This window comes from Pezoporus wallicus, unplaced genomic scaffold (assembly GCF_028554395.1).
Source record: "Pezoporus wallicus isolate ANWC-B61680 ecotype Strahan unplaced genomic scaffold, APGP_CSIRO_Pwel_v1 contig_11395, whole genome shotgun sequence".
Taxonomy (NCBI): Eukaryota; Metazoa; Chordata; class Aves; order Psittaciformes; family Psittacidae; genus Pezoporus; species Pezoporus wallicus.
The window spans coordinates 367,675-395,082 of NW_026636241.1; the positions used below are offsets into that span (position 1 = coordinate 367,675).

The following is a 27,408-nucleotide window of genomic DNA, read 5'->3' on the forward strand; positions in this document are numbered from 1 at the left end:
CTACCTGGTGAGCGAGCTGCAGTTTATCTTCACCGCATCCAAGGTGAGGTTCCCTCCATAGGGAAACACGGGCGTCAAGCAGGTTGTCGGGAACACGGAGAGCGCATGGCACTCGAGTTCGGGGAGATCTTCAGCAGTGCCCGCACCCAGGGGCAGGTACGGGGGGGCTGTGCTGGTGCTGGGGTTGGCGATGTACTCGGGGACGTTCTGCGTGTGCCCCGAGGGCTCCTCCTCCACCATCCTCCTGTAGAGGTCTGGCAGCTGCTGCTCGCAGACCTCCTCATCTGCTGTGCTGGGGACAGGCTCCTCGTGCCCCCGGCTGCTCTGCAGCGCCCAGTCCCCACGGCCCTGCCTGCCACTGCTGCTGAGGAGGGCCTTGTCCTTCACAAGGGCTTCTTCGACTTGTGTTGGTTCAGGCTCTTCGAAGGTGCTGGTGCTGGGCAGGAAGAGGCTGGAGGGCCAGCGCAGCTCTGCCTGCAGTGGGAACACGCGGCAGTGATAGGTCACCATGGGATTGACGTGCTGTGGCCTCCCACCCTCCCACTGCAAGCATCCTTCTGCACAGCACCTAATACTGCTTAAAGTCATGGAGTACCGGGTTGGAAGGGATCTCGAGGATCATCTGGTCCAACCTTTCTAAAGCATGACCTAGACTGGATGTCCCGGCACCCTGCCCAGCCAGTTCTTGATAGTGTCCAGTACTGGGGAGTCACTGCTTCCCTGGGGAGATTATTCCAGTGGCGGAAAGGTCTCGGCATTGTTTTTGCATTTAATTTGCCTGAGAAGGGGGAATGGCTTTAACCTGCCCGAGGGGAGACTGAGCTGAGCTCTTAGGCAGAAGCTCTTCCCTGGGAGGGTGCTGAGGCGCTGGCACAGGGTGCCCAGAGAAGCTGTGGCTGCCCCATCCCTGGCAGTGTTCAAGGCCAGGTTGGACACAGGGGCTTGGAGCAAGCTGCTCTAGTGGAAGGGGTCCCTGCCTGTGGCAGGGGTTGGAGCTGGATTTAAGGTCCTTCCAACACAAACCAGTTTGGGATTCTACGATGCATCCTCCAGTCTAACCTAGTATGAAGACAGAGCTTATCCCCTGTCAGGGACTGCTGGATGTGCTGCACGAGGAGATGACCGACTTGCATGGCTCCAATCGCTTTTCCTTCTGAAGGGGATGGCATTAGAAGGAAAAGAGAGTACAATTCACCTTCACAGATGTGTAGTTCTTGGCCCACGTAGCGTTGGCTGGGTCTGGAATGGCTTTGCTCTGCCACTGCGGTACGAGTATGGTGAGGAGTGAGTGTAATCTGCAGATGGAATTAAGTGCAATTAGAACCAGGAGTGCTGCTACCCACAGCGCTGAGCTGGGATGTGCACTTTGTGCATGTGACGACCAAAGAGCTCAGTGTAACAGAACCTGCCGTGGCAGGGACCTGCGGGGAGCAGGTTGGTGCTGCCTGATGGGGTAGAGCAGCTCTTGAGCAGGTGCTGCCCAGCATCACCCTCCTGCCTGAGGTTTACCCGTGATAACCAACAGCAGCCCAGTGGGCAGAGCTTGCTGGATACAGCCATGAGCTCTGGTCCTGGCCACTGGCTGGGAGCATCTGTGTGTCCCTCTAAAGGAAACCAGTTCTTGATCTTTAACTTTGCTCCCGTATTGATTGCCAAGGAAGTACCTCTCCAGGTTTGTTTCTGTGGAGGCACACAGGCTCTAGGTTAAAATACACCAGCTACATGAAATGAGGCTGTACTTTAACCTCAGTGGGTGTTGTTATCATATGTGAAGCCCTTATTCAGAACAACCCTTACTGCTCCCCAAGATGTCCTGAAAGGACACGACCATCCCTTCTTATAACAATTCCATGTTTTGCTGGAAATGATGGATCCACTCACGCTTTTCTTGCTGGAGGCATGGAGCACATGCAGGCTGAGAAGAGGAAGAGGCTGCAGGTAAGCACAACAGCCATCCATTCCCCAGCATCTGGAATGCAGAACGTCTCTGTCAGAAACATAAAGATCTAACTATACTGCTTCAAGTGGGAGGACAACCGAGGCCTGATCAGTGTTTGAGCCCATAAAACACAGCCGTGTTTTGGGGGTTTGAAATCCAGGAATCTGCATCTACTGTTGGGGACAGCAGCGCTTTAACACAGGGATGTCTACCAGTGTCTATTGAGATCTGTGGTCCACAGCCCAGAACATGCAGTTCATAGAAGCACAGAATCACAGCCCAGAGAAGCTGTGGCTGCCCCATCCCTGGCAGTGTTCAAGGCCAGGTTGGACACAGGGGCTTGGAGCAAGCTGCTCTAGTGGAAGGGGTCCCTGCCCGTGGCAGGGGTTGGAGCTGGAGGAGCTTTAAGGTCCCTTCAACACAAACCAGGCTGGATTGCTTTAATGTCCTCTCCCTCTCGCCTCCCTGGATTCCTTCTGCCTCCAGGGGAGCCCTGCTCCCACGCTGTGGAGATGAAACCCCAAACGTCCACGACTCAGGGGCTTAAAACTGTTGTGTTGGCACGTTGCTGGGGAGGAAATGCAGCAAAACGCCTTCCTGACAGTGCTTCAACACACATTTTACCAGCTCCCTTCTCTCAGTGCCGTGACCACTTCGTCTTGAACTGGCCCAAAGTGAATTTAATGCAAACAATGTGGTTTGCAGGATGGAAACCCTGCTTATTGACACTAGCTGTGGCCAGAAGGCTCTGGGAGAACATCTTGAGTCTGCATCCTTTGTGGGGCTCAGGAATAGGGACCACTTGAGACACAGATGTGTGCTCCAGGAGCATGGGGTGCTGTGCTCCTCGGGAAGGCTTTGAGATGCCAGCTCCTGTAATGCCCATGGAATGCCACTAACACATGGAGGTCAGCAGGACTTCCTGCATGGATACCTGGGCCGGAGACTGAAGCACACAGGGCCAGCAAGGCAAAGGACCAAACCCACCCTTCCCTGTCCACAGCAAACCATCCTGCTGGTGTTTAAGTACTATGAAGCCATACAGCCAACATCTTGGCACAGAACTGGGAGCTTGAAGACAGAGATGCTACCCCTTGAAACCAGCTGAAAGTAGAACTCTTGAGCAATTAAAGGACAACAAGAGATCTTCAGTAACTAAAGAGGAGCAGGAAAAGCATTTCCAGAGCGTGGAAAACCAGGAGCCCGGGGCTGGGATACCTCCTGGCCCCACAGCCCTGCAGAGGCTCATTACTTTCCAAGCAGATGAGCTCGCTGTTGCCCCAGGGCCCCTCTGCTGCAGGCGTTGATGCCGTCATCCACAGGACATAGTGCTCCCCGGGCTGCAGGTCAGTGATGTGCAGTGAGCGCTGGGCTGTCGCACTGGAAACGGCTGCGAGGAAGAGGAGGAGAAGCACATGAAGCACCTCACACGTGTCTTTGCTGCGGTTAACTCCAGTGAGCCGGGCAGCCGGAGCATGGAGGGTTATCTGCTGCTTTAATTTCCTTTCCTACGTTACTGAATCATTGGAAGGGGTGTAAAGGGTCTTGGACCTGTGCCATTGTATAGACTGGCCACCTAGGATTGTGTATCCTGACCCCCAAATACTGTTGTTTGGTAAGCTAATATTTCAGTCTAAAGTGAGGTGTCTATGGTGGAGCCATGCAACATCCATTAACAACATCCAATACCTAAGAGGGTAACAAGACGCCTGGAGAGGGGCTTGGGACAAGGGCCTGTAGGGCCAGGCCAAGGGGAATGGCTTTAAGCTGCCAGAGGGGAGACTGAGATGAGCTCTTAGGCAGAAGCTCTTCCCTGTGAGGGTGCTGAGGCGCTGGCACAGGGTGCCCAGAGAAGCTGTGGCTGCCCCATCCCTGGCAGTGTTCAAGGCCAGGTTGGACACAGGGGCTTGGAGCAAGCTGCTCTAGTGAAAGGGGTCCCTGCCTGTGGCAGGGGTTGGAGCTGGAGGAGCTTTGAGCTCCCTTCAACACAAGTATTCTGTGGTGATGATGATGACAACGATGATGTTAATAATAGCAGAGAGAAATCTGTTGGTTCTACTCTCAAAATAGCTTAGGATGATGCAGCTAAAAGCTGAAAGCCCTGGATATGCAGCATCTGTATCAGAGCAAGACAACTGAACCTTGCTGCTCTAATCCCCATGGCAGGTGAGCTGCCTCTGACTCCTTGACTATACAGACCCTTCCTGATGGCATCTCCCTCCCGCCTGTCCCCACCCGCAGTGTGTGCACATCACCTTGGCCTTCCCCAGGTACCTACCGTAGACACGTGGGTCAGCCTGCCTGTCCCTTTTCTGCAGGTATATGTGGTACCCTGTGATGCAGCCCCTTTGCTGCTGGGCCGGGATTGCTTCCCATGAAACCAAGATGCCGTTTGCATGCGGGGTTGTGTGCATCTGGGGCCCAGCTGATGGAGCTGCAGGACACAAGACTGACTTTAAAGCAGAGCTTAAGCTAGCTTAAAAATATCCGGAAGGGCAGTGCTGTGATTTACCTTTTGCACTTGAGTATCCCTTAACTGATGCAGCCCGTCCAGCTCTGTCCTGATAGAGGGCAAATACACTGATCTGATAGCACACCTCATCTTTTACGTGTTCTAAGTGAGGAAAGCAGAAGGGGATGGTTACTGGTTAAAGTATTTACCGTCATGGCTGAAGTATTTACATCAGCTGCTTAAATCGGAGATGGATCTTCTCATTATTAATGTTTCTTTCCTAAATAATCTTCTGATTATTGTTTCTGTCCTAAAGAAAGGGTGGGGGGTGACACTGGCACAGGGTGCCCAGAGAAGCTGTGGCTGCCCCATAGAATCATAGAATAGTTTGGGTTGGAAAGGGCCTTAAGATCATCCAGTTCCAACCCCTGTGCCATGGGCAGGGACACCTCACACTAAACCAGGTCACCCAAGGCTCTGTCCAACCTGGCCTTGAACACTGCCAGGGATGGAGCATTCACAACCTCCCTGGGCAACCCATTCCAGTGCCTCACCACCCTCACAGTAAAGAACTTCTTCCTTAGATCCAATCTAAACTTCCCCTGTTTCAGTTTGAACCCGTTACCTCTTGTCCTGTCACTACAGTCCCTAATGAAGAGTCCCTCCCCACCATCCCTATAGGCCCCCTTCAGATACTGGAAGCTGCTCTGAGGTCTCCATGCAGCTTCTCTTCTCCAGGATGAGCAGCCCCAGCTTCCTCAGCCTGTCTTCATACAGGAGGTGCTCCACCCCCTGAGCATCCTCGTGCCATCCCTGGCAGTGTTCAAGCCCAGGTTGGACACAGGGGCTTGGAGCAAGCTGCTCTAGTGGAAGGTGTCCCTGCCCATGGCAGGGGTTGGAGCTGGAGGAGCTTTAAGGTCCTTTCAATACAAAACATTCTGGGATAATATGACAGGAATCACTAATTAGGGTAACACTTTTTGTCACCTGCATAGCTATCTGGCGTGCAGGACACTGACATGTCCCTGCCTATGGCAGGGGGATTGGAAATGGATGATTTTAGGGTCCTTTCCAACCCTAACTATTCTATGTAGTACCGGGTGGGATTAGTAACCAGCAATCAGGAGAAAGGAAATAGTCTTAAGCTTTGTTCTCTAGTACCTTTGGCTGGCTTCTTTAATTTGGGAAGGAAAGGGGTTTTTCAGAGACATCTTGCTTATCAGCTCTACATCTGACCTGAGGGTGATTGCAGAGCCGAGTCCAGAGTGATTCCCTTTTTCTCCTATACTGAAAGCTTTGTGTGCCATCAGTACTTATGCTGAATGAGGAACAATTAGAACCTTCCTTAATCACCTGTCTAAATAACACAATACCTCGGTCATATCTCACCTCAGGTGGCAGTTACCTGCTATCACTGTGGACAGGTTGGATGCTGGCAGCTTTACCCAGGCTGGATGGGGCTCCAGGCTGCTGTGTGTGTCTGCCCACTCCACTACGTAGCCACTGATGGATGCAGTGGTGCTGATGGGTGGTTTCCAGCTGATGAGGATGCTGCTGTTTCCCATGGCTATGGCAGAGACTTCCTGAGGAGGAGGTAGATCTTACAGGGAGAAAGATCAACCAGACAAAGAAGACACCATCAGCACAGACTTAACCACAGGAGGACTCGGTGAGTTTCATACGTGTTTTACTGTGCCTCATCCAGTTTGGCATCATGTGAAGTATAAAAATGAGCTGCAATTGATAGAAAAGGTCTTTATACAAGGGTGATCTCTATGCTGATAGGAGTAGAGCCATGCTCTTGTCTTTTCCCATAGTGCAGCAGTTTGAACTTAGCACTGCTTGTTCCACCATCCCCAAACCTGAAGAGATGCTGTCACAGCATGTACTAGCACCCTGTTCTGTGAAGAGCCACAAACACACATGGTCTCCACAAGACAAAAGCTGCTTTAAAGATGCTGGACAGGGTGCTGGGACATCTAGTCTAGGTCTTGCTTTCATAGAATCGTAGTATCCTAACCTGGTTTGGGTTGGAAGGGAGCTTAAAGCTCCTCCAGCTCCAACCCCTGCCACGGGCAGCGACACCTTCCACTAGAGCAGCTTGCTCCAAGCCCCCTCCAAGCATCTTCTCTAACTTTTTTTCCTAACAAATACAATTGATCTGAGCCCACAAAGCAGTTCTTTTCCTACTGCCTCCACGTAATCAGATACCAGTGTTGTTTCTGCCCCAGTCCTGTCTCCACTCAGTGAAGGGCTCATGCAATCAATGCAGCCTGTGAGCTGAGGAGCCGTGCATCCGCTCCCAAAGGAAAGCATCCCGTGCAGCACTGGGGAAAGGTGAAAGAGTAATGGCTTGGTCACTGTTTGACTGATGTTGCACCAGGACAAGGTCAAATAAAGATCTGCTTCTTTGGAGCAATTCACCCGACACGGTGAGGCTCCGTTGTGTCCGGTACCAGCACAGGGAATTCGGGGCTGGGGGAGTTCAGGGAGCACTCATTCATTCATTTTGCTGCCCTCGGGTTTTGACCACACTGAAAACTAGACCTACAGATCCCTGAAGAGTCACTGAGATGGACCTTGATGAGCACGAGGCGCCGGGACCTAAGCATGTAGCACAAAGCAGAGTGCTGATGTGATTCCCACCCTCCAGACCCAGCCGAAGCCCTTACCCTGGATGCCCAGGTCTGTCGTGATGGATGCAGGGGGGGATCTGCCCCTTGAGTTCTCGGCAGTGACTGTTATCTTGTAGTTTACCCTTGGCATGACCCTGGCATAGCTGGTTTGGGTGGTAAGGTGTGCTTCTGCCACGGGGCTCTGCTGGTCCAGGGCTTTGAAGGTCACCGTGTACTGCAGGATTCTTCCTCTTGCCTCCGATTTGCTCAAAGCCTGTGAGGGAAGTGCATGGAATCATGGAAATATCATGGAATCATGGACTGGTTTGGGTTGGAAGGGACCTTAAAGCTCCTCCAGCTCCAACCCCTGCCACGGGCAGGGACACCTTCCACCAGAGCAGCTTGCTCCAAGCCCCTGTGTCCAACCTGGCCTTGAGCACTGCCAGGGATGGGGCAGCCACAGCTTCTCTGGGCACCCTGTGCCAGCGCCTCAGCACCCTCACAGGGAAGAGCTTCTGCCTTAGATCTAATCAGTTATTCTAGATTAATAATTATTATTATTCCATGACAAGGAATTATTATCCACGATAAAGGATCATTTAAATTCAGCCACGTGCAATACCCATCTCTGCAGATCTGTGCTGTCCCATGTAACGCCTCTTGCTGGTCTCTCCACCCCAGCGTCTGCAGTTGCACTATCACTTTCAGTTTCCTGCAGTGACTTCATTTTGTTTTGGCTGGGTTTTGCCAGAACAAAACAAGGAAAGGAAGGGGGGGGAAACGCTTTTAAAAATAGGAAAATGTGTCTGCTGAGGCCCTTGGTGCCATGGGTCAGTGGTGGCCTTGGCAGCGCTGGGGATGGTTGGGCTGGGTGAGCTTAAAGGGCTTTTCCAGCCTGGTTGATTCCGTGATTCCAAATTGGCAATCCTTCCTTTGGGATCGGTGTGGTACAAGGAGGACATGTATTGGTAGTGCCTTGTGCTGAGCCTTCTGCTTCGCAGGCTGAAATGAAAGCTCTAAGCGCAGTGTATCGCACCCCTTCTATGGGCGATGCAGCAGGAAGTCTGCTGTGATACAGAAAGTGTCGCCAGCGCCTTATCACAACATAAAGGTCTTTAAGTTCACTATCGTCAAGCCGCAGTGGTTGGGTCATGCAATGCTGTGAGAATTTGTGCTTTCACTCACAGCGTGGTGCTTGTTGCTGGGGGAGAAGAGGTGTGGGGAAGGGGAAAGGCGCCTGGAGACTGCAGACTGGAAGCTGAAGATAATTTAGGCTTTAAAAACAAGAATAATCCGACTCGTTTTGAAAGGAAGTGCCCCACAGTCCAGAAATTCCCCTTGGACCTGGCTTTAGGATTGGGCTGGTAATGATGGAGAAACTCACGCCCGTAACAGGGCTTGGGTTTAGTGGGAGTGCTGGTACAGCAGACCTGGAGTAACCCTTTCCTCCTGAGCTGGATGGTGATGTGCAGTGATGAGGAATTTTCACCCTACAGCTGGGCTTGAATCTGAATCCTTTGTGAGCTTTAATGTCCCTTCCAACCCCAGCCCGTCTGGGATTCTGGGATTCTATATCCCTGTGTTCTCCTTGGGTTCAGTCCTTGTGTGCACGTAAACCAGAGTTCCTCCTCTAACCTCGCTGGTTATTGCTGCCTCTGCTTAGGTTTCCCTGAACTCACCTTCCAAAACAGAGAGATGTTCTGCTGCTGGGAGCCCACGTCCTGCTGTCGGTACCAGACGCCCAGGACCCCTGTTGGCACTGGTATGGAAGGAAAAGGCACACAGCATTAACAGCTGTGTTTGGAAGCAGACAAAGAAGACATCGAGCAGGTGAAGAGGTAAAAATGCTGAGGCAATTGAAACTTAAGATTTAAAATGTCCCCGAAATGATGCAATATGCAATAACCCATATTGGCTGTTGTAGCTGGGGTTCAGCTGCACTGAGGATGGTAGTCATGGAGAGAACAAACCGTAAGCCCAAGAGAAGGTTTTGATCTGCTGGTGACTTTACCCTGCACTTGGGAATCAGAATGGCTCCCAAGGAAGCCTACACTTCGAAGCTGAGGTCCTTGGGTTTGGTTACATCAATCCTAAGCCAATGATAGGGTTTGTAAGGTCTGTAGGACTCTGCTGTCTGGCTCTAGGCAGTAAATGTCTTTAACAGGTAGCTGGGAGGACCTCATCGGAGGTAGCTTAAACCCCTTGTTCTTTCCATGCCGCTCCTTATAGTCAGAGTGTGACTGCAAACCCCAGGTGCTTTGCATGAACCTTCTGAAACAGCACTGCAGCAAGGTTCTGGCTGCAGAAACTGGTGACTGTGCTCCAGCAGCTCAGAACCAGGCGCACGCATAAAGAAAGCCAGTGTGGCAGAAGGCAGCAAAGCTTGGCTCCTCAAGGGCCCTGAGCAGCAGAAACTCATCGCATTCGGATAATAATTGTTGCTAATAACCTCAGCAAACGCTGTTGCACAACCCCAGCTCGAATGGGGCTGCCTCTGCTCTTCGCTGCGCTCAAAGGTGGAAAAAGCGCTTGGTGCCAGCAATGTTATGAGCTATTGGTTTGGTAGCAACTGCACACGGTGACTGGAATAGAAACAAGAAGCAGGGCTGGCCGAAGGAATAAAACCAGAGCACGCTCACTGTGAGCAAGGGAGGAAGGGGCAAGCTCAGAGCAGGAAAAAGTAAAATGTGGGGTAGCATCTGCTGGGCTCCAGCCTGGATTTGAAACTTCATTTCCCTGTGAACCACCATGAAGAACCTGCAGGGAGCAAACATTCTCTCTTACGAACAGCGACTGCGTAAAGCAAGTTTTGTGCAGGGCATGCTTGGAAAAAGAGGAGCAAAGTTCTCACTGGAATGGTGCACTCCTGAGTTTGCAAAAGGCCAAGCTCATGTGCAGAGCTTCGGAGAAGGGCAACCCAGATGGACCCAGAGCTCCTCAGCTGCAGCCTCCCCTTCTGTCACCGCGGGCAGAAAACGCTCCTTGGTTAGCTATAAAGGTTCTCATTCACAGCACCCATTGGCAGAGGGGTGATGACTACAGATGCTGCAGCAAGCCAGGGTACATCGAGGAGGTTGAGAGGACTGTTGAGAGGAAGGTGGGGGAGAGAAGGAAAAGTTTACACCTTTTGCATCAATCAATGCTGCTTGCAGAAACTGATGCCGTCAGTAGTGGTAAATAGGATGAGTAATAACGGCACCAGCCTCAAGAGCTTATAGTAATTTACAAAAGAAAGAGCAACGAAAGCAAAGTAGAGATGAAGGGAAGGGCTGCCCAAGAGCTGACACATCTTTGCTGAGGCACAGACTTCTGAGAAGCTGTCTTCTCCCCTAAGAACTGAAAGTATTGCAGCATGTGAGTCTGTGCAGCTCCGGGTGAAGGCAGGCCCTGGCCAGCTCAGGGGTTAGAGTTGGCAGAAACCAGTAGAATCACCCTTGGTTTGGTGCAGAGTGAGCTGGAGGCTGCTCTGGCATCCTTTGGGGCAGAAATGCTCTTTCCTCATCTAATTCCTGGTAGGATCTACCCAAACGCCTGGCCAGGTTCTGCTCTGCCAAAGCTATAGAGGTGTCCAGTGACACCACCACGCTATGGAGGGGTCATGTGGGGAGGCTCCAAGTGAATTAACTCCTTGGGAAGAGATGAGTTGGCAAAACTGAACTGTTCTGTTCAAACCTGCCAGCACCAGCAGGACTGGGAGAGCACGGTTTCCAGCCAATCCATTCAGCTCCTCTGCAAATCACACAATCCCAGCCTGGTTTGGGTTGGAAAGGACCTTAAAGCTCCTCCAGTTCCAACCCCTGCCACGGGCAGGGACCCCTTCCACTAGAGCAGCTTGCTCCAAGCCCCTGTGTCCAACCTGGCCTTGAGCACTGCTGGGGATGCAGCATTCACCTCTTCTTTGAGCCACCTCTTCCCAAATGGCTGAGGAAACTCAAGATCCCAGGATGTGCTGCCCAAGCTGTGTGTCATTGGGGTGACACCGCAGCTGCCCTGACTTGAGTTAGGGACTTGCTGCAGGGATTCATTAAAACCATTAGATATGAACCAGTGTGAAAAATATTTCTTTCCTCACCTAACTCTGCCTTTTCCTGATGTGTTGTGATGCCTTGCTCAAGGCCAGGTTGGACACAGGGGCTTGGAGCAAGCTGCTCTAGTGGAAGGGGTCCCTGCCCGTGGCAGGGGTTGGAGCTGGAGGAGCTTAAAGGGCCCTTCCAGCCCAAACCATTCTAGGGTTCTATGATGTAGGAGGCCACTACAACTCCACCCTTCACCAACATCACATAAATGTATCCTCAGACCTTCTTGGTGAACTCTCGAACTCCTGTTTTGTGAGAAACTGGAGCAGCTTCACTTTTTGTTTGCTCAAAAAGCAGTTCTCTTACAGAAGTTACTTCCCTGTTAGCTCCAAGTCTGCATCGACAAAGGCTCTGCAAAGCAACCTGCAAAAACCCAGCTGCATTTTGACTTCATTGGCTGAAGGCTCCTCTTGTACGTGAACGTTAGACACTGGGTTAGTGCAGGAGATGCTGACTTGTGTTACCTGCCTCTGGAGTCCGGTTCTGGTACGTGCTCCAGTTACTCCACAGTCCATGCTTGGGGTGGATTTTACAGCTGAGCTGGAACTCGTAGGTTGTATAAGGCTCCAGACCATAAAGACTGCATTTTTCACCTTGAACGTTTTCAACCTTTAATGAAGACAAAGGATGTTTAACGTTAAACTCCCAAGGAAATAAATAAAGTTTGAGATCAGTGACAGGCTGAATTACTGATGTCCAAAGGAAGCCCAGCAATGAAAACACATCTTCAAACAGCAGTGGGGAAAACCCGATTCTGGGGTGAATTTAACAACTTGAAGACCGATGCAGTGAATCATCAGGCTTCCAGTTCTTCATCTGAAAAATCCCTCAGCTAATGATGTGGAGGTAACAAACTTCCTGTTACTCTGCTTCGAGCAATACAGCTTTTACCACTTAAAAGCAAAGACTTCCAATGAGGCTAGGGAAGGTCCAAACCCTTGGAAATGTTTGCACATCTGTAGCTATGAGCTACGATGAGCAGATATCATAGAATAGTTTTATAGTATCTATAGGGTTTGGGTTGGAAGGGACCTTCAAAGGACACAGAATCGTAGAATAATAAGTATTGGAAAGGACCTTAAGATCATCTAGTTCCAACCCTCAATATGACCATATTGCAACAAAGTGGTGGGTCAAACATAACCTCAGATTCTTCAGTGCATCACACAGATGTTTGACATAAAGGGAAATACTTACACACATGGTTTTTTTAGAGGATCAGTGTTTTACCTTCATTCAGGTTTAGACCAATGAATGTTTTTGACTGGCAGGCAAAAGCTTTACTTAAACATGGTACGAAAGGGCAAAGAAAGGAAAATTTGGGCAAAAAGATTCAGCAAGAAATAACAATATTAAAGCATCCTCAAGTTTCATAACCTCCTGTTTCAGGAGAGGATTACCATGCTCCAGGCGTGCCTGGTAAGTGGACGGTATCTCAGCCTGCAGAGCTGCGCTTGTGCTTCGTCGTGCCAAGAAAGGGTGCAGTTGGTGGCAGAAGAATGCTCAAATTCCACTGAAAACTTGGGAGGATGTGGTTTCACTAGCAGCAAGAACAGAGAGAAGCAAACAGCGGTCAGGTACGCGGCGCCGCTCGGAACGGCGGCTGCGTGGAAATAGAATTGCTGGTTTAGAGATGGAGGCTTTTACTGAGAGGTGTAAACAAGGTGCTCAAAATGGTTTTGTGTCTTTCCAAAGGGCTGTACCTAACTGAGAAGTGCTAACTAAGGCTTTTACCTATGTCTATTAACATGAACACGAGAGGCTGTGAAAAGGCACTTCCTAGCTCGTTGGAGGCGGCAACCACGATGGTGTAAGTAGAGTCAAAGTTCAGCTTGCTCAGAGCCAGTGAGCCAAACCTCGTGTCCAGGCTTTCTTCTGAGATGTATAAGACATCTGTCCCATTTGATAGCCTGGGAGAGAAGGAAAAAGCTTGGTTAATGCTGTCCTGTACGCCAAGAAAGCTGAACCATGAGTGTGTTGGGGCCTGGCCTTGACTCTACGTCCCCAGGTCCCCTAGGGCTCATTCAGCATCTCCCCTGCACACTGGCTTTCGAAGGAGGACCACTGCACTAAAGTCCAGGTAGGTCACCTGCCCCATGGGACATCCATCTATATGCAGGGTTACAGGAGATACTCCTTTAGCTAACTCAGCAGTAAAGGTGTTAAAGTGCTCTTTGGGTTCGGTTGCAGACAGAGGAAATGCTGCCGGTTTCCCACCAAGCTGCACAAGTATGCGAGTAGGTTCCTTATGATAATTACCTCATATTGGTTGCTTAATATTTCTCTTACTATGATGAGCACAGATAGGTTTTGGTACAAAGAGTTTGGGGTGATGATTGATTTGGGAGGTTTCTGTTGTTGTTGCTTTTACCTAAGTCAGTGATTAAAAGCATAACTTATCTGTAGCGTAACGGTCAGACCCCATGACTTCAAACACAACCTCTCATTCTCAACCTGCCATTCAACCCATTGCCTTGGTGAGCTCGTTTAGCTTCTCTGTGTATTATCTTCCACCTGAACCAGAGATGTTTCTATCATGTTGCTTCAGGTGGACCTTTTGTATTTTGTGATGTATTTAATAACTTACTAGCAAGCACTGCTACATCTCTATATTACAACAGTTACAGGTCTCATTACCCACACTTCCTTACTGTCTTCCATGCTACCTAATCCTTCTTCTGCTTAAAGAGCAGCACCAGGTTTCTGCACACTACTAAGAAAGTTGCTGCTACTTTGGCCAACAGAAGGTGGTGAAGAATGAGCCTCGCAAAGCAAGGTCAACGGGCAGCACCAGAAACTACTGTGGCCTATTTCATCTTACACAGCCATTTTAAAGGGCAAAATCAATTCATTCTACTCAGATATTTGCTTGAATCAAGGTTTGTAATAAGGTTCCTCCTAGGCACAATGGATTCCTGAAATCTAAACATCTCCTAACGTGCCTTGGCAGGCTCTAGGTTGCTCCTTCCCCACAGTTTGCTGTAGGAGAAGTTGCCAAAATCGTTTTCAGCAAAGGCTCAGCAAAAAACAGAGAGAGCAAAAATACAGGTTGGGTCTAAATCGGGAAGCAAAAATAACACATTTCCAAGCAAAGTCCCTCGCTGTCTCCTCAGGCAACCTCTGAGACCGTGAGCAGCTCTGATTGCAGGTTTTCTGGTGCAGGCACTGCTCTGACCACAGGGTTACTAAATAGAGGAGATCCACCTTGGGAAAACAGCAGGTTTGAGCAGCTGGTATAAGACCACTTCCCTTGCCGACCTTCCCTTTCCAAAAGAGAGCTGTCTTGGCATACCCTCTGCCTGCTGAGCCCAGAAAGAGTCAACATACTGCAGTGCCTGCACACAGATGGGAGCAGAAAAGGGGCTTTAAAACCCTCTGCTCCAGTTGGCTCCTATGATCACGGCAGCTTTGGACTGACTTATTCATAAACCAGCTCTTCCATGTGCTTTGATAAGGGTAAATCTTCCTAGAATCAGAGTGGTTTGGGTTGGGAGGGACCCTAAAGCTCCTCCAGCTCCAACCCCTGCCACAGGCAGGGACCCCTTCCACTAGAGCAGCTTGTTCCAAGCCCCTGTGTCCAACCTGGCCTTGAACACTGCCAGGGATGGGGCAGCCACAGCTTCTCTGGGCACCCTGTGCCAGCGCCTCAGCACCCTCACAGGGAAGAGCTTCTGCCTAAGAGCTCATCTCAGTCTCCCCTCTGGCAGCTTAAAGCCATCCGTGTTAAAGAACCCTCTGTTACTTACTGTACTACATATGTAGTGTTGATGTACGTGAGCCTGCCTTTATCCCAGGTGCAGATGGGGTGACCATCAGTTCCATGCTGGACACACGATACGTTTCTTGGCTCATCTGGAGGATCTTAAACAGATATTCTTGTCAGACCCTTCCTTAAAGATGTTGTTGGGAGATGTTTTAAGAAATGCTGGGTTTGTGCTGATTCTTTTTAAAGTGTTTATGGGCAAATAAGTGTAAAATACTCAGGGTGATGATTTTTCTAAGTGACAAGAGCTGACTCTGATCTCTGCAGCTTGCTGAAACACTTGAGTGAAACCCAAGTGACTTTACAGGGGTGCCAGATGAATACAAGGCTTTACCAGCTCCCTGGACCAGGCACCATAAGCTTTGCTTGAAGCAACCAATTATTCTTATGTAAAAGACAAAAGCAGCACTAGCAGAGCTGCAGCAGCAGCAGCTCATCAGGGTAGAAGAAAATCAAAGATCTCCCTTAGAGTTTTTCTTTCAGATAAGTCCCCTGTGTCCTGGGGGGTGCCAGGGGCAGAGCAGAACGGATGCTCTTTGCTCTGAGCAGGCAGTTTTCTGTAGCAGCTCTCTGTTTATGAATAAAGGAGTTGCACAGTTCCAGCCAGGAATCTTTTCAATACAAAAAGCCACCAAAACCCAGCATCTTTTCTGGGAAAGGCCACCCGCTGCTGGTTTCCAGTGCATGTCTCAGAGGTACCACTGGGAGTCATAAGAATCATGGGGGGGGGGGGGGGGGGGGGGGTAAGAACAAGGAATAATGAAAGCCTCCTTACTTCCAGACTCAATATCGATTCCACAAATGAGTTTTTTCCCATATTCACAAAGTATTTTGCACGTAAACATGTGTTTGCCATAGGTATGGACTAGAAACCTGGTGCTTACAGAACTGCTGTAACTGCTATTGCGTTCAGAGCTGTTAAAGAAAATAGCTATCCTGCACTGCTTGCTGTGCTGCTGGGGTTTCAGCTGGCAGGAGAGGGTGATGCTGCTCCCAGGCTGGACATGGGAAGAGGTGTTAGCAGTCATATTCCCTTTGTCACACAGTTCTGCGGCGCCATGGGGAAGTCTGCCAGCAGTCACGTCCCCTTTACTGCTCGCTTCTGCAACAGAATGGGAAAACAAAGGTTCAAGGTGGATACAGCACTTGTACAACGTGTTGTGCTTCAGGAAGAGGGTATCTCTGCTAATAATGCAGGAGCTCCTGCCTGTGCGTGGTATCTTCTGGGATACTGCTGTGCCCAGTCTTCACCAACCTATTAACTGGGTAAGAAACCACGGGCTCGCTACCAGTCACTGTACAACTAGCACAGCCCCAGGCAAAATCTATCAGAACTGTTTCACTGCAGTTTAAGGCAATATCTGTGTTTCAGCAAAGCAGTGGTGTGTTGTTATTGAAGAGACCAGTAAGGTTTCCACTGACATGGTGAGACCTCCCTTTGCATGTTGCTGTCTTTTCCAGGTAACACGGGATGCAGATGGGGACAAGTGATGCTGTGCTCCGCTATGGGAGCAGGCACTTGCTGGCAGGCCCCAGGACACACGTGCTCTGCTCAAACCAGATTAGAAGCAGCAGAAGATATGGGAAAACACTTTGGGAGCCCCATTTCTCCTCACCTGTGAGTTCTGAAGCCTCTGTGGTAGCTAAGTATGGAGATGCTCCTCACCTAACCAACAGCTCTGCCTTGAACTAAACCAAATAACCCCCCTGCAGAACTCCCTGTAACTATTTTCTCTACTGCAAGTATTTGCTATGCTATTTGCTGCTGCTGCTGCTGTGAGGCTGTACCCCTGCCCAGGTTACTCCCAGTGTGTGGGGTGCTGCCAGACCAGGCACTGCTGCCCACAGCCTCTCTGGATGGTCAGGGTAAGTGGCATTGCCATGGAGAATGAGGGATGCTCGGTGGTAGCAATGGATCAGGGAGTTCTCACAGAAATTACAGCATACCCTAATCAAGCATCATATTTTGCTCTCTTCTATACAAAGATGTTTACCAGCACACAGCACAGAGGCTGAAATCCCCCAATTAACCTGAGTGCTTCTTTGAAATGGTAATTGCTACATAGGAATAAAACCACACATCTTACCTGCTGCGAGGCGCGCCAAGAACCAAATGACAGCGGGCACGGCAGCAAACAGCATTGTGCTCCCTGTAGAGAAATGAATGAGTTTTACCAGCTCCTAAAAGGTGGGAAAATAATGTACAGGTATTTGTGTGTTACTGTTTTACAGCTTCAGAAGAGCCAAATCTCTTGCTTCACAAGACTTCCCTATTGAGCATTCTCTGCTAACGTTGCTGAGTTGTGACTCCCGAGACCCCATCCCAAGCAGCAGCCAGTTTTTAGATGGTTTTCCCTAGAGACAGGCACAAGATCGAGGGGAATGGCAGAGTTATGGGTACTTCAAAATGCTGTACTTAAAAACCAGACAGCTCTATGGGTAAAGAACTGAATCCTTGCTCCCTTCCCTCCCAAAGCCCCCCTGCAAGCCCAGAACCAGAAGTCTTTCTGTGAAGGACAAACCATCAGTACCCATCGTGCTATTGCTCCCCAAAACATGGTTTGCAGGCCCTGCTCCTTCACAGCTCCCTCTCTCCCAAATTCCTGCATCCTCTTTCGGAGGAGCAACCGTGTTTATGCACCCCACAGGGGACCTCATGAGCTCTTCAGCTGGTCTGGGCTCAGACTTTGTACTGATGACCCCAAATCCCGAAGAACTGATCTCATCCCAGATGACTAATGCAGTCTTGAGATTCCCAGGCCTGAGTAGTACACATGAAATTTTGGATAATCCCTTGGGAACCATCAATCTTATGATTTCTTTAGGCTTCTTCCCAAAAGGAAAGCCCTCACATGCAGCTTATTTCATAGAATCATAGAGCCATGGAATGGTTTGGGTTGGAAGGGACCCTAAAGCCCATCCAGCTCCAACCCCTGCCACGGGCAGGGACACCTTCCACTAGAGCAGCTTGCTCCAAGCCCCTGTGTCCAACCTGGCCTTGAACACTGCCAGGGATGGGGCAGCCACAGCTTCTCTGGGCACCCTGTGCATTGATGACTGTTTGACCCTGGATGGATGGATGGATGGATGGATGGATGGATGGATGGATGAATAGACGGATGGATGGATGGAGCTGAGGACATGCACTCAGCACACTGCCAGCAACGCAGCCCAACAAAGCAGCTCTTGAAACATTCTGAACTCCACGGGCTTGCTCAACAACTCGGTTCAAATGCAAACCTATGCTGCGTCCAGACTTCCTAGATCAGACCCACATCAAGCCCACGCTCCACGGTGGTGGAAGTCATGAACACAAACATTCTGTACAAATTACTCAGGGTCAGCATGAACTAAGCTCAGGATTTCCCCATGTATTTTGCAACCACCTTTAACTGTTTCCTTTTTGACCCTGCAGGCCTACGGGAGCAGTGTGAATACACCAGATGCTTCAGAAGTGAATACACCAACAAACACTTTCTGTAACTCCTGACCTATGACAGGGATGCAGCTACTTCAATAACTTGATGCCACATTGGAAACAAACTGATGTAAAGGGAATCTTTAAATCCTGGCTGTTTTACATGCCATCTTGGATGGAGGGGCACTTCCATGGAGATGCATTGAACAATATAGCCTTTGCCAGGTGCATATTGATATAAAACCACCAAAGTTATTTCAGGTTGGTTTAGGATGCCCAAATGCTCCCAGACAGGAGCCATTCCATGTCTTTTAAGCTGATACCTGAGGTGAATGTGAAATACTTAAGTTTTGCCAAAATAAGATCCTTTCCAACCCTATCCTATGATTCTAAAGTGCATATTAACACCTTGTTTTATCTAAACCCAGATTTCTTTAGACAGAAACACTGAGCCTGGCCACAGTGCCTCAGCTTTACACAAAGACTCTTCGTGGTGCCTTCCATGGGTGATTAGTAACTGCAATGATGAGCAATCACCACCCCGAGGTTCTTCAAGTAAATGCCCTGCCTTCCACTAAGCTGAAATTGCCTGGTACTGTGTAAACATCCTTCAGACAGCAAAATGTGCCCACGGTGCTTGAGTCAACTGACAGAAATAGTCTCATTTCAAATGATGTTCATCGGTGGTTGCCTTAGGTAAGTGCTAGACAGTTTATGCAGCACCCTGTGAGTGCAGCAGAGCATTTAAACTGTGATCAGGGTGACATATGAAAGAAGAATGAGAAATTACCCTCAAAGAGCAAAGATATAAGGGAGGGGGGGGGAGCTTTAAGAAGAAAAACGTCTCCAGACTGCACATCAATGAGGGAAAATAGCATTGATGTGCTTCACTTAAAGAAAGTATAAAGGACAATGTCCTGGTAAGTGCAAGGTAAAGGAAGTACGCAAGGGGTTCAGAGTATGAGTTTGTGCCTCTTCAAGCAGACTTATCTCTATGAAATCTCACTTGAAAGCACAAAGGCTACACAGCCTTATGTACTGAGGGGTTGCCCATCGCTGTGTCGGCTCTTTGCAGCAGTCAGGCTCTGCAATGAAATCCCCTGTAAAGCACAGAAGCTCTGCAACTTCAGCACAGAATCCCAGCCTGGTTTGGGTTGGAAGGGACCTTAAAGCTCCTCCAGCTCCAACCCCTGCCACGGGCAGGGACCCCTTCCACTAGAGCAGCTTGCTCCAAGCCCCTGTGTCCAACCTGGCCTTGAACACTGCCAGGGATGGGGCAGCCACAGCTTCTCTGGTCACCCTGTGCCAGCGCCTCAGCACCCTCACAGGGAAGAGCTTCTGCCTAAGAGCTCATCTCAGTCTCCCCTTGGGCAGCTTAAAGCCATTCCCCTTGGCCTGTCCTTATAGGTCCTTGTAGTTTGCTTTTAAGTGATCTTTTATTCCCTTTCCCCCACTTTGCCCTTTGCTGCCCACAGAGCAAGTGTCCATTCTAAGGCTCTCTCAGGAACCTGCAGGAGAAACTCACCGACTGTCAGCAGAAAGAGGAGCATTTCTCACTGTTACGTTTACCCAGAATAAAACCACTGTTAGTGCCCAAACTTGCTGCTTCTCATGTACCACTGACAGCACTGTGGGACACATCCCACCACTGGCAGGCACATGGGGAGCAATCCGGCTGCCACAGACCCAGTGAGGACAGCAGCACCCAGCCCAGGGTGGGGAATGGCAGCCTTGGTGCCATCTGCCCAAGGTCAAGGTCAGTGACTCTTCACCAGAGCTACTGAGCGAGGGGTATTTGGTAAGACCTCACTGCAGGAAGGAAAGGGACATTCTGAAGGATGTCCTCCCTTAGGTGACTGTCCCAGGGTGCAGAGAGCATCCCAGTGCTCTCAGTATCCCAGGACAGGGCGCATCCCTAGGCAGGCAGCATCCCGAGGTAGCTGCCACCCCAGGGGAGGGAGTATTCCTAGGCAGAGAGCATCTCAAAGCACGCAGCATCCCAAGGAGTAAAGCATTCTGAGGCAGCGAGTATCCCAGAGTAAGGAGCACCCGGAACAGGCAGCATCCCTGGACAGGAAGCATCCCGAAGGCGGCAGCATCCCGGGACAAGGAGCACGTCGGAACAAGCCGCGTGTCGGAACAAGCCGCATCCCGATGCAGACAGCATCCCGCAGGTCCCACCGGGGAGGTGCCGCGCCTCCCTGAGCCCCGGGAACCGCCGCTGAGGACCGAAAAGCCGCGCTTGGAGGAGCCGGGGGGAACGTCCGTCCCCGCTCACCTTCCGGAGCCCGGCAGCGGGTGCGGCGGAGAGGGGGGGTGGATGCGGGGCACGGCGGCAGCTCCCCCGTAACGGCAGCGGCACCGGGCCTGGGGATGAGGGAAAGGAGGGGGGGAATTACCTGGAAAAGGTCCGGGAAGCTCCAGGGACAAACCAGTCACTGACGGCGCTTCTGGGACTGGGAAACAGCAGCGGGTTCCCGTGCAGGGCTGAGGGGCTTGTCCTGGGATGTGCCACTGCGGATTTTACCTTCTCTTTAACACAGTCCTTGCTTTCTGTCGTGGGGTTTTTTCCAGCTCTCCCACGAGCTATCGCCACATTTAGAAGCGCTTCTAATGACAAAGCATCGTGTTGCCATCATTCCTTGTCCTTTCTGGACATCAGCAACGTTTCTCCTGGCAGCATCTCTCTGATGTGGCTCCTTTTCTACCTTGACAAGCGTCACACAGCTACGCTGGGGGCTGGCATTGGAAGGAAGAGGTGGAGGAAGCACAAAGTGTGCAGCCTGCAGGAGCCTGGAGTTCTGCGCTTGAACCTGCAGCCCAGCTGCCCTCTCCTCCCGGCTCCATCCCGCATCTGGGCTTCTCTCCGGAGATCCCCATTCAAACACCACGCATGAATGGAATAAGGCTGTGCCCTACAGAACTCCAGACCCCACCAGTTTCTCTTCACTCTGTATCTTGCTTCCCCTGGGGCTGCCTTTACTTCAATCTCCATTTTCACTTTTCAAAGAGCACTTCCCAGCCCTGAGCCAAAACCAGGATTCCTGCAGGATGCCATCAGGAACTTGGATGGGATCTCACCTTGTGTTCGCAAGGCTCATGTTCTTACCTGGTTCAGTGCTACCCCTCGCTGCATGAGTTCACTTCTCCTCTTTGGAAAAGCCTGGGAAGCAGCTGTGGCACGTTGGGCTCGGCTGGCAGGAGCAGAGCTGAGGGTGCTTTGCTCATTGATGAAGAGAAGATGCCCATCGGGTGGCCCAAGTGACACAAGTTTTGTGTCATGGGGACAGGAAGCTAAACTGGCAACCACCAACACATCAGCTGCAGTGGCTTGCTTTTGTTTCTTTCGCCTTTTGTTCTTTTTTCTTTTTCTTTTTTTTTAAATTTTTACTTCTTTTTTCTTTCTCTTTCTTTATTTTCTCTTTTCTTCTATTTACTTCTTTTCTTCTTTTTTTCTTGTTCCTTTCTTTTTTCCCTTTTCCTTTTCTCCTTTCTTTTTTGCTTACTTCTCAGCACCAAAGCCTGCTTTTTCAGCCAACTCTTTGTTCACTGTCTTGCATGGAGCACAGAGCTCCAGGAGCACACATGTGTTGCTTTTGAGTCCTATAGCAAAGAGTGTGCTCACTGCAGCCCTGCTGCCCCGGGCTTGGCTGCAGCACAGGAGCCCAAGCATAAGGTGCCGGTGCTAAGGCTGCTGTGCCAGCATCCCGCCCTATGGGCAGGGGTGATGTCAAGACAAGAACGGAGTCATCAGCTCTCTGGGGAGGGGGGGTGACCCTGGAACACAGCTTGGGAAAGCACCAGCAGCAGCTGATGTGAGAAGCTGCCATGTCTGTGGTGGCAGCGGCCAGATCCTGACACCAGCACTGGTGCTGTCTGGGATCCACGGTGCAAGTGAGCCATGCCCGTGTACACCTGGAAATGCAAGACCGAAGGAAGCTTGTTCAGTGAGCTCTTCAGGGAATACCAGATACCTTGCCTGGAGACTGCTTGCAGGAGGAGGGTGACAAACGGTGTCCCTGCAGACCTTTGCTGCCAACAGCATGTGATGGTGGTTACGGCAAGCCCCTGGGACAAGATGTAGGGGTGCCTGCCCTTACTTCACCTCCTTAGTTCTGCAGAGCTTGCTGCGGTATGAATCTGGAAGGCCTTTTCATTGGTAGCTCCTCCAGTGTTAAGATGCTCTCTGCTTCAGCCCACCCTCATAACACAATGAGCGCTGGAACACAGAAAAAGGGTGTGTAAAGAATATAGACTTTCCCTATAGATGGTGAAAATAAAGTGGCTGTAAATGATGTAATACCATTTGAATGTATATTATTGCAGCAGCTCATGCCCACTTTCTGGGAGCGAATGACAAAGTCATTTATCTGGGACCAAAAGTGCACCTAAAAGCCCATCAATCCGGTCCCGAGGAGCAGGAATGGCTCATTCAGCCACGGTGCTCGCTGGCTTTGTGAGTTAAAAATCTGCTGTCTAAAAACACAGGCGCAGAGCTGCCTCCTGTCCCACTGCTGTAATGCAACTCAGAGAAAGTTAAAGCTGAAGACTGAAGGAGGCTGGAGGCCGGTCAGGAAGCAGGCGAGTGCTTGGGTTGAAATTGTGACTGAAGGAAGGAGAGGTCAGAGTCAGGAGCGAAATCTGCAGGTGCAGCCCTTGCACTCTCTGGTTGTGTCAGGTTGTAGGTCTGGAAATAACCTTGAGGCTGAAGAATCGTGGGGGAATGGCGGTGAGTCACCAGCGCTGAGATGGGGAGAGTGACAGAGTTAATCATTGCGTGCTTAAAGAGGACATGAGTATATCCGAAACGCCGCTGTGGTTGCCATCGGTGCTCAGTCAGGAGCAGGGCTGTTTATCCAGTGTATTTCCTCCATAAGATTCTCTGGAGTACTTTGATTAGATCTTAAGTAAAACCTCTTCCCCGTGAGGGTGCTGAGGCACTGTGGGCACTGAGAAGCTGTGGCTGCCCCATCCCTGGCAGTGTTCAAGGCCAGGTTGGACACAGGGGCTTGGAGCAAGCTGCTCTAGTGGAAGGGGTCCCTGCCTGTGGCAGGGGTTGGAGCTGGAGGAGCTTTGAGGGCCCTTCCAACACAAACCAGGCTGGGATTTTGCCACCTTGTCCAGTCCAGCTGAGGCAGAGCTGCAATGGGGTTTGCATCCTGCTCTTTCCAGGGTAAGCCACAATCTTTTGCCTTCAGTTTGTCTTCCACATAATTCCATTGCCTTTTGTCAGCAAGATAATCATTAAAAACCCCTAAGCTGTTTACTCTGCCTGCTTGAAGGCCTCAGAGGTTCACAGGCTGCTCTCAGACTGGTATCTCACACCCTGTGGCTCCATCCAGCCTGCTCTTTCTGTGTGATCTCTAGGAGTATCTGTTGGTTTCTTGCTCTGGTTTTGGTGATGCGGTTCCAGAAAGGAGAACAGTTTCTAGAGCTGATTGTACCAGGGACCACACAGGGAAATCTGTACAGCACTGAATGAGAGGTCTCTGGACACACCATGAGCACTGCATTGATCTTACTGTGGTTGCTTGCTGTTGCAGTGTCATAGTCTGTGGTTTTATTGTGATGCTGCCAACCCTCTATCATCAGCCACTGTCCCTATGGACAAGATGTTCTCTGGCTCTTCGGTGCTGAGCTTTCAACAGCCGATAGCCAGGGTACTCAGGAAGAGCCTTCTGAATAGCAGGGCCACCATGGGCAGCTGAGGACAGGGACTTCTGGAGCAGATGGAGCCAACAACACCAACACTTGGCACATCAGCCCTCTGTGGTCACCAACCCGGCATACAGCACCAACACCAAAGCCTTTGTAACGCTTGAGAAGCTGAAAGAAGGTACCATTAATTCAGTGTTGAACATGGAATAAACAAAACCAAATCACAGATGTTGTTACTTGGAATTGTGATCGGCTGGGTATAACTTAGACTTGTAATAGAGTCATAGAATCCCAGAGTGATTTGGGTTGGAAGGGACCTCATAGCTCACCCAGTTCCAGCCCCTGCCACGGGCAGGGACCCCTTCCACTAGAGCAGCTTGCTCCAAGCCCCTGTGTCCAACCTGGCCTTGAACACTGCCAGGGATGGGGCAGCCACAGCTTCTCTGGGCACCCTGTGCCAGCGCCTCAGCACCCTCACAGGGAAGAGCTTCTGCCTAAGAGCTCATCTCAGTCTCCCCTCTGGCAGCTTAAAGCCATTCCCCTTGGCCTGTCCCTACAGGCCCTTGTCCCAAGCCCCTCTCCAGGCTTTCCTGCAGCCCCTTCAGGCACTGGAGCTGCTCTAAGGTCTCCCCTTCGGGAGCCTTCTCTTCTCCAGAGCAGGGCTGCTCCAGCCCTCACAGCATCTTCATTCTCTGATGCAGTTTGCTGCTCTGAACAATGACTCACATCAGCACCGTGGAAGAGGTGGAACCACTGCACATGTGATGGATGGGACAGGAATTCTCAGTCTGCTGAATGTCAAACCACAGCCCAGGCTCACACCGTTCTGCCAGGAGCTGAGCCTGGTCTGGTCATTCCTGCTGCCGTTCTTGCAGCCATGCAGTCACTTCAGCTGCTTTAGTGACTTCTAGCTGCTCAGATGCTGGGTTCCCTGCAGCATGGAGTGGAGTTTTGGTCCATAGCTCTGCAGTGGTACTACTAAAGCAACAGAATAGGGACTAACTCACTGCAGTAAGTTACTGCGTGTTTGTACATCTTCAGTATTCAGACAGTCTGTGTGCTGGCTCTGTTAGTTTTGCATCTGCTGTGCAGATTGTGATTGTGCATCATACAGGTGATGTGTGAGACACAGCACCACCCTGCATCCTTTAAGAGGTGAAGAACTGTGGTTTTTCCTACTATTCTTGTGGCAAGAATCATTCCTTTCTGTTAAGGAAAGTCTTGGCTGGTTTGGTAAGCAGCAGTCCTGAAATCTCCTTTAATAGATCTCTTCCACAGCTTGTTTTCTGTTCATTGTGTTCAATGCTTCTATCGTCCACCTGAATCCTGCTCCCAGGGCTTTACAAGTGCTATTTCCATCGATGTGGCTCTGTGCAGCCGACATTCAGTGAAGCCAGCCGAGACACAAGCCACAGCCTCACTTCTCGCACCCTCTTCTATGAAATGCGAGTTTGGTTTCAGTCCCCACCGTCGTGCTCAGCTCCTGTACCCGTGAATAATCCCTCTTAAAGGATTAACCCTCCCGAAGGCGAAGGGATGGGAGAGGCTGTACCAAATAGCATCATTATATTGGATGTTCCCGCTTTCATTCCGTGGCCATTTCTCCTGCTGTCACTTTCCCATCGCTGCGTTTTCAAGCGGCTCTTGCTGACCCAAGCATTTCTCTGCAGCTTTGCCCACGTGTTGGTCACAACCTGGGCTTTGATCTTTTGCCGATGCCTTCAGAACCCCCCGGGTTCTGCCGCTGTGATTTGGGCTGTGTGAAACGTTGAAGCTTTCACTCCCTGTTTAGGCTCGGCAGTGTATTTATCTGCCAGTAAATCCCGTCCCCCACTTACTGACAGCCCAACGCTGCAGACCTTTCGGCATGGAGCAGTCGGGAGATGATGCAGAACAGAAAGGAGCAGCACAAGATGACTCAGAAAATGTTTCTGTTTTCTTCCTATTCTTGTACCGTCACCAAATGCCGCACGGTGCTTTAGAGCCCGAGGCTTTGCTGCAGGGAGTCATTGTTACTGTCCTGGCTCTGTGGTAGAGAAACAGAGGCAAAATGACTTGGTGAAGGTCACGCAGCCAGCTGGTGACTGAGCTGAGACTAAAACCCATCTCTCCTGTGCTTCACACACTAAAGCAGAATGAGTGCTGTGTCCTCCGGCAGGAAGCAAGGTAATGGTGGCAGAGCAGCAGCAGCAATGATTTAAAATTGTAGCTATTGATGCACAGTTTTGCATGCTGATTGCATGTAATTGCAGCTCTCGATGGATATTGAGGCCTGGGAGCAAGCTGCTCTAGTGGAAGGTGTCCCTGCCCATGGCAGGGTTTGGAGCTGGAGGAGCTTCAAGGTCCGGTCCAACACAAACCAGGCTGGGATTCCATGATTCCATACATTTAATGCCTAAATTACTCTGCACAAAGTTTATTTGTTGTTTCTTCATTATGCATTTAATTTAACTAATTTTCAAGCATGCTGTTTGAAGAAGGGCGATGAACAAGTGCCAAAGGGAGTGTCTCTGGCTGATCTGCACCAGTGCTGTTGGTAACTCCTAGTGCAGAGCTCAGGGCTTGTGCCCCAACAAGTTCACAAGCTCACACTTGATACACCCTTTAGTGTGATGGGATGGAGATAAGAGCAGGCAGTGGATGGCTCTGCTGCTCTGAGCCTGCTGAAGCTCTGAAGAGACTACACCCATCTCTTACTCATTTGTTCTCTCCTTCCATTTATATAAAAAGGTCCATCTACAGCTTGACAGCAGCTGCTTTCTCTGTGTTACTCATTCAGCACAGAAAGAAAATGTCCTGTCATAAAATAATGCCATGCAGATAACACAGATGACTTTGCAATCTCGTGCAGGTTGGGTGAAGGTTGCATCAGAGATCAACACTTGTTGGTGCTCTCTGTGGGTAGAGACATTACTCAGCATATACTTCCTTTATGTGCCTCCAACGTGCATAACCCCACGTTGCAATGAAGCTGAACAACCCACAAAATTCATTGCAAAGTGATAAATAATCTGTGGAAATCACCTAGCACGAGATACGGCCACCAACAAGACAACCAAACCTAGGAAAAGGTTCACATCAAGGCTGAGTATGTAATATTTGAGGGAGGGAGGGAGTAAACCCTGCGGTGTTAAAATGGATGTACTGAGAGCAATATCTTGATTTGACTCGAAGCACCAGGCCATCCATACATCCATGGGTTGCTCACTATGAGGATCTCGCTGTTGGACTTGCTCACCAATAGTTCAATCCCCGCCACTCAGGATGCTGGTTTTGCACCCCTAAATACTGCACTTGGTGGAAAGAAGACACAAGAGGGATACAAAATGCTTTCCAAAGGCAAAGAAGGTGAGGACAAACAGCAGAGCAAACAAATAGGTCTGACAAGTAAGAATCTGGAAGTGAAGACATGAAGGGATGTTGGATTGTTACCAAAATTCCTGCTGTCAGTTTACTCACCAATGCATTCATGGCCAGAGGTGAGCAT

The 27,408-nt window shown here is 50.3% G+C and overlaps 1 protein-coding gene across 1 annotated transcript; it reads right to left on the reverse strand.

Annotated features, from left to right (window-relative positions):
• On the reverse strand, positions 1-27,408 carry IL12RB2 (interleukin 12 receptor subunit beta 2). Its single transcript, XM_057399231.1, has 16 exons — positions 27,381-27,408; positions 20,542-20,630; positions 15,730-15,745; positions 14,829-14,943; positions 12,817-12,992; positions 12,483-12,622; positions 11,547-11,691; positions 8,686-8,765; positions 7,064-7,280; positions 5,797-5,991; positions 4,452-4,553; positions 4,218-4,373; positions 3,192-3,329; positions 1,882-1,969; positions 1,196-1,295; positions 1-474 (listed from the first exon to the last, which is right to left on the reverse strand). Exons 1-16 carry the CDS (start codon positions 27,406-27,408, stop codon positions 1-3), a joined length of 2,259 nt encoding a protein of 752 aa, XP_057255214.1.

What these genes read in the sequence shown, in the direction of transcription:
- IL12RB2 (XM_057399231.1), bottom strand. Translation starts at nt 27,408, where the DNA reads ATGCTCACCTCTGGCCATGAATGCATTG. An exon ending in CGAGCTCATCTGCTTGGAAA is followed by an intron (nt 1,970 to 3,191) that starts GTAATGAGCCTC and finishes TCTGCATTCCAG; the next exon opens with ATGCTGGGGAATGGATGGCT. An exon ending in ATGCCTCCAGCAAGAAAAGC is followed by an intron (nt 1,296 to 1,881) that starts GTGAGTGGATCC and finishes TTCCATCTGCAG; the next exon opens with ATTACACTCACTCCTCACCA.